This window comes from Cavia porcellus, unplaced genomic scaffold (assembly GCF_034190915.1).
Source record: "Cavia porcellus strain 051 isolate PalLab524CR breed Dunkin Hartley unplaced genomic scaffold, mCavPor4.1 scaffold_24, whole genome shotgun sequence".
Lineage (NCBI taxonomy): Eukaryota > Metazoa > Chordata > Mammalia > Rodentia > Caviidae > Cavia > Cavia porcellus.
The window spans coordinates 3,611,460-3,618,314 of record NW_026947507.1 but is presented as its reverse complement, the minus strand read 5'-3'; the positions used below and the strand labels follow the sequence as shown (position 1 = coordinate 3,618,314).

The 6,855-nt window shown below is 37.4% G+C and overlaps 1 protein-coding gene across 1 annotated transcript; it reads right to left on the bottom strand.

Moving 5' to 3' along the window:
* Positions 1 to 4,013: 4,013 nt before the first annotated feature.
* CUNH8orf48 (chromosome unknown C8orf48 homolog) lies at positions 4,014 to 6,585 on the bottom strand. Its single transcript, XM_003469138.5, has one exon. The coding sequence runs from the start codon at positions 6,356 to 6,358 to the stop codon at positions 5,567 to 5,569; it is 792 nt and encodes a 263-aa protein (XP_003469186.1). The 5' UTR covers positions 6,359 to 6,585; the 3' UTR covers positions 4,014 to 5,566.
* Positions 6,586 to 6,855: the final 270 nt, after the last annotated feature.

Here is a 6,855-nt window from a genome sequence, read left to right as displayed (position 1 = left end):
ACTTTTACTGGTCATGGTCAGCACACACAAAAAATTATATATCATAGTCTAGTGGCCTGGTGCAGTTTTTTATTCTTTAACCTAAATTCCCTAATAAAAAGGGATCAAAGTGCAAACACATTTGATTAAACTTTAATCAACCATCCCAGCGGTGGCTGGTCCCTTGTTTTGGCCAAAGTTGGCTCCATTTGCCCACTTTTACAGTTGCTGGGCTATTCCCGATGGAATCACTATCTGGTTCCACCATGACAGCAATAATTATTTATCCAATGTATCCCTATTTTGGCAAAATAATTATGGGAATCTTTTGCTGCCAGATATTCAAAATCCAAATTAAGGCTACACATGTCTCTACATTGGTAGGACTCACCTTAACTCCTTTAAAGTCTCAGACATCATTAACAGGGACTGGGGCACTCATTTCCCATCAAAATCCACAATGCTGGGCTCTGAAGCAAGCTGTTCAGTGGATACCGGGCTACAGGCCTCGGAAAGCGTGTTCATCGTGGTACGCTTACAGAAGTTAAAATGCAATTAATGAGGCAGTCATTAGACAAACATCAGAGTTTAACCCCATTTTGTATGTTTGACGGCTGAAAACTGTCAACTTTCATCCTCCCACAGCAAATCTAGACTAACTTCCCAGAAAGCACATAGTCTGCTTGCTTTCAGCCTGGTGAGTGGTTCAGATCACAAGGGCCCTACTCACCTGTTAGAATGCTTAGCCCCACTGTCTAACTTTAATAAAACCCAATCCAGTCTCCTGGCTCCTTTTCTTATTTTCAAGTCACCTCAGACCTGACTGAAAGCAAGCCCTGATCCTCCCACCTCAGAAACTCTTCTTCCATAGATAATAAACTATTTTATATCCTCACGGTGCTTGTGCGATATCAGTGATCTTGACATCAGATGCAAATTTTGAGTGAGATGGCCACAATATACTTTTTCCTAAACCTCAATTAATGCCTCATCAAAATTAGGCCTTCCAACGATATAAGCCACTCTGATGGAATTTTGCAATTTTCAATATAATTTGAGTGTACTGCAAATGGGAAACTCTTTGAATTTCCTATTCCAAAGGGTATTATCAACCAAGAATAGAAGCTGTTATATTTTCCATTTTTGTTTCTCAAATTCAGTGTTTGCATATCATTCATGTCGTGTCTAGACACAATCAAAGGACAGCTCACAATCACAGTAACAACCCCTCCTTCTTTGAAAGAGCTGTTACTATATTAGGCTTCATCATGAAACAAACTAACTTATAAAATTACAAGTATTCAGAGCTGGGTGTCCCACACATTCCTAAACAATTCTGAGACTGGAATTCGTATGACTCAGATGTTCAGGACTGAACCATTTTTACTCTCAATGTGGTACATCACTTACTCCTGCTTCAAGGGTTTTTAAACAGCAGTATTTTTTCCAGGTATGGAATTTCATTTAAAATGAAATCTAAATGGCAAACATAAAATTTATGTAATCTGTATATACTAGTGTAGAAATCTTATATTTATGTAATTGTATACCAATTTGCCAAACACATTTCTAGTGCACTGGGGAAATATGTGGTTTCTTAGCATCCGTTCTGATGGACTTACCATCTCAGCTGCACTGGAATCTCCTGGGGGCAGCTATAAAGAGTTTGGAGAAAAGATATTCATTCCTTTTGTATTTATTCAGGCACAAAAAATTGCAAGTTTAAGTATCATGAAATTTTTACTCCATTCCAAAATTTCAGAAAGTTATTACCCCTGAAGTAAACATTTTAAATGATTTTTCCTATCTAAAAAATGTGGATTGTGTAGAAATAGCTTACTGTAGTAATTCTAAAATAATTAATACTGTACTAAATGCATAATTCTTGATATCTTACAAAAATCTTTATGATAATTTCCACTGAGAAAATGAACATGAAGATAATCTAGCTTTATATACATCTATAAACACAAGAAATAAAGGTAAAAGCTACATAATGTACTAGCAGCTTAGTTTCTTCTGGTGGGAAAACATTAAGCTTCATGGTTTGAAGCACATATTTATTTTTATTGTGAAACATTTATTGAACACTATCATGTGTGAAGCAGTAAGAATTTTTGACATATATATATAAGATAGTGTGCCTATCCTTGAGTTGCACACAATCAGGTAGCATATTAATTAAGAGAAATGTTTGAGAATTTATAGTAATGTCATAAAGCACAGAATCCAGAGCCCTTAATTTTGTTTATTCAATGTTTAAGAGTTAAAAGATACACCTAAAAAAGGTGACATTTTATGTTGGATTAATTAGTGCACAAACCACACAAATACCTTTGACCAATTTGTTTTGGTGATAAAAAAATATACACTACAGTAAGACTGAAGAGGCCTTTCTCAGTATGAAAATGCCATATATGGAAAATCCACAACTACTTTACTCCAAGTGAAAGATTGAAGGCTCTTCTCCTAAGATCAGAAACAAAATAAAGATGCTGGTTTTGCTATTTTCATTTACTATATCAATGAAAGCCAGGGAAATTAGGTAAGGGGAAAAAACATTTAAATTAGAAAAAAGGATGTCAAATTATTTCTGTTGCAGATGCTATAATCTCATTTCCACAAAATTTTAAAGAAATACTTTGCAATACTGTTACAGACTATCAGTGAATTCAACAAAGTTGCAGGATACAAAAGCAACTGTATTTCTGTTAGAAATGAGCAATTCAAAAAATGAATATTTTAGTTCATTAAAACAGCAAAAAAGAAAAGCATGTACTTAGGAATAAATTTCACCAAACTGGCGCTAACCTTGCACACTGCAAAGTACAAACTACTGATGAAGTGAATTAAAGAAGATACAAATAAATAAAAAGTATGCATTACTTGGTTTGAGGTACTTAATACTATTAGTATATCCATAGTATCAAACCCAATATATAGTCAACACGGGTTCTATTAAATGTACAATGCATACATTGTACAAACAGAAATCCACAATCTGAGATCTATGTGGAATCTCAAGGAATCTGAAATAACCAAAACAAGGTTGAAAAAAAAAAAAAAAAGAGCAAAAACAGAAATTTGTCACTTTAGGAATTCAAAATTTTGAAGAACAAAGATGAAAATTTTACACTTTCTGATTTCAAAAGTAACACAAAACACTGTAATCAAAACACTATAGTACTGAAAAAAGGATATGTATAAACACCAATGGAATCAAAATTTAGAGTCCACAGACACATCCTTACCTATATAAACAATGATTTTCAACAGGAGTGCTAAGGCCACTCAATACAGACAGAAGAGGCTCTCCTAAATTGATGCTGAAGAGATTATATACCCATATGTCAAAGAATGAAACTATGTCCATCCCTTGCCCATCAACAAAAATTCAACTCCAAATTTGGTAAAGATTGCCTCAGTCTGTTTTCTATTATTGCAATACAATATTTGAAACTCATACAGAAGGACCAGAAGCTTATATGGTTTCATTTCTGGAGGCTTAGAAGTCCAAGAGTCCTATCAGTATCTCACTAGCATCTGATGAGGGGCTTTTGCTGCATCATAATATGGTGGAGAGAATGACACAGTGGATGCAGCACATTTTCTAGCAGGTTTTACTAAGCCACCAGTGACTTCATGGGTACCCTACCCTCTGGACCTCATCCAATTCTGACTCCCAAATGCCCCATTTCCAGATACCACTAAAATATGAATTAGAGGTTTTCTACTTTCAAGGACACATTCAAACCATAGTAGACCTAACCATAAGATTCAAAACTGTAAAATTCTTAGAGGAAAATGCAAAAATATAGGACCTTAGACTTGACAATGTTTGTTTAAAATGACATCAAAAGTATAGGTTAAAAAAAGTTAAACTGGCCTTCATTCAAATTCAAATTTTTGTGAATTAAAAACATTCAAGCCTGGAAAAGTAACCCAGGGAATGTAAGAAAATACTTGCAAGTCATATATCTGGTAACTTAGTCACTTCTCTTTTGTTGCTATGACAAAATACCCAATACTCACAGTTAAAGGGGAAAAGGTTTATTTAACTCAAAGTTTGTTAACATTTCAGTCAACAATCAGCTGGCTCCAAGGCAGGGTGGCATGGTAAATAGAGCTTGCAGAAGAGAAACAGTTCATGGTCCGCAGAAAGTAGCCAAGCAAGCAAGAGATGACCACAGCTCTTTCAATCCCTTATAACTTACCCTGGTTTCTTGGGGTGGGCCTTAATCCTAGGGCCCTTGAGCTGACTTCTGTACCAGGAATCAATTCCAGTTTCACATAGTCCAGACCCCAGCTGTGAAAAGGTCCTACCTATGACCACATGAGGTTTTGGAGGGACTCTGAAACACAAACCACTACACATGTAGGAAAGTGACCTCTAGAAATACCACTAATTCTAGGATTGTATTTTACAGAGAAAATAAATACTAAATGTTGATTTCTCAAAATCCCACGCAATGTTTTTCCTGTGTTTTTTTTTTAAATACCATTGTAATCTTCAAATAATGATACTGTTTCTTCCGAATGGAAACTAACAACAGAAGTTTCATAAAATTCTTAGGAGAAAGTGGCTTTTTCCCTTCACCTCTGTGTCTACTTTCAGCTTCAACTCTTCCCCACATTTAATCTTTTAAAGGAATAGTCTCCATGCACGTTACTCATTTCCTTCATTCATCCCTTACTCTACTTTGTCTAGCCTATTTCTATACTGGTAATTCCTAAATCAACAGTGATTATCTCATCGTTACGTGTTCCATGTTATACTGACATACAAAGATATCCCATCCTTGCTGAAATACTCTCTTTCCTTCACATATGTGCCACCACACATTCTTAGTTTGTTATTCCAAAAATAATCTTTTCAACCTAATGACTTCTTTTTGTGACTTTATTCTCTGCTACCTGGCCATTAACTATTGGCACATCTCAAGAGTTAGTACTAACCTCTCTAATATTTTCACTTTATTCTCCTTCATCTGAGCACATCACATCTATGGCTTCAATTTCCAAATATGTCAGGACTTCCCCACCGATCCTATTACTTCAAATCGGCAGACCTTTTCTCTACACTGCAAGTACAAATGACTTGTTTCCTCCAATTCTGAATGTGTATGTCTGAAATATACCTTAACCTACTCATGACAAGTAATTACACCACTGATCACTCCCATTACACACCGCCCTTTTCTAGTATTTGTCTCAATAAAACTGTCATTCACCCAAGTACATGAGAACTCTAGTAATATTTTTAACATTCTTTTTATTAAATCCCAATAGTCATTTCATCAACAAAAAGTAAATTTTAACCTCCTACATCATTGTACTTCTCTTTTCATTATCCATATCTTAGTTCTATAGCAATACCTCTCTCCTGGATCATTGTAAAAGCTTTGTAACTATCACCTTCTGTACTGTAAAATACACAGTGGACATAAAGTTCTTGGCCCTTAAATCTGAGAAAGAAACAATAAATTTCACATTTCAAATGCCCACAAAAATAACGATAATTACCCATGTACACAACAGGAACATGTATGCACATTACAAACTATCATTAATAATCACCATCTCCTGTTTACTTAGGTAACTGGCTACACCATCTGCTTTCTATCTTATCTTTTGATGCCACAGTACTGGACCGCAGTTTTGTCAGTCTTTCCCAAATCATTCTGGGATCATCCAGCAGCCTGGGAAGGCCCTGATGTGCTTCTCTCACACGGGTGAGAAAATCTGTGGTATGAAGATGTTCGTCAAGTTTCTCTTCTAGTAGACGTGACTCCAGTAGAGTCTTCTTTTGTTTCAGGAAGGCAGCGTGAGCCAGCTCTGCTCTTTTCCTATTGCAACTAGGACACTGAGACAAAATGTGTTGCTTAGCTCCTTCCATTTGTTTTAGTGTCGCCCTCAGATTTTCAAAATACAGCCTGCTCAAAAGCTCACTGGGAACAGTACAATTTAAGGCATCTATCTCTGACGCCTCTTTATCCAGTCTAAACTGTAGTTTTTTATTTCTGCTGCTCTTTTTAGAGTTCACGCTGCGGTGTATCAAGTTTATCTTAATGTTGCAAAAAGACTTCTGGGCATGTAATTCTTCACTGGATACCTGAGTGATTTCTGTTTGAAGTTTATTGTCAGATTGGTGTCGTCTCGAGTCAGTTTCTTTGCCCCTGAGGTAGTTGATCCATTTTTTACTCAACTTCATTTCATTCTTTTTAGAGTCTGAAAGTTCAGATTCCTTGTCTTGTTCTTCCAAGCTTGTAGCTCGATATCCACTGTTCAGCTCACTCTCCGAGGCACAGGACCAGGGTTGCCTTCCTCCAGAGGAACTAAGAGAACTCTGTACCTCATCAGTGAAGGAAACGCGTGCCATTGCTTCCGTAAGCCGGTTTGTACTGATTCTCCTTTCTCCTTTTGAATTTTCCGACTTCTGGGAGGATGGTCCTCATCGTGCGTCACTTCCGACTCCTCGTCGGCTTTCCTACGGTCCAGATTGTTTCAGAACCCAGTGGAGGCCGAGCTCACACCGGGAGACTGGGAGACGATGTACCACCGGGCCCTTCTTCCGGGTAACGCCTTTCCCCGTTGCCTAGGCAACGCGCACGGCGTAGAGCGTAGCCGCGCATGCGCTCTGCCTCTGCCTCCGCGCTCTGGCTCCTCCTCTGCTCTAGGTCTGGTCTGGCTAATACCGGCTTTTTTTGCTCTGTCGAGCTGCTTGTCGAGTACTGTTTGTTTGTTTGTTTGTTTGTTTGTCTTTTTCTTTTTTATCGGTACCGGGGTTCGAACTCACGAGTGCCTGCTTGCAAAGCAGGCGCTTATGCCGCTGAGCTAAACCTCCAGCCCCCAGGATACTGTTTTAATTACTAAATC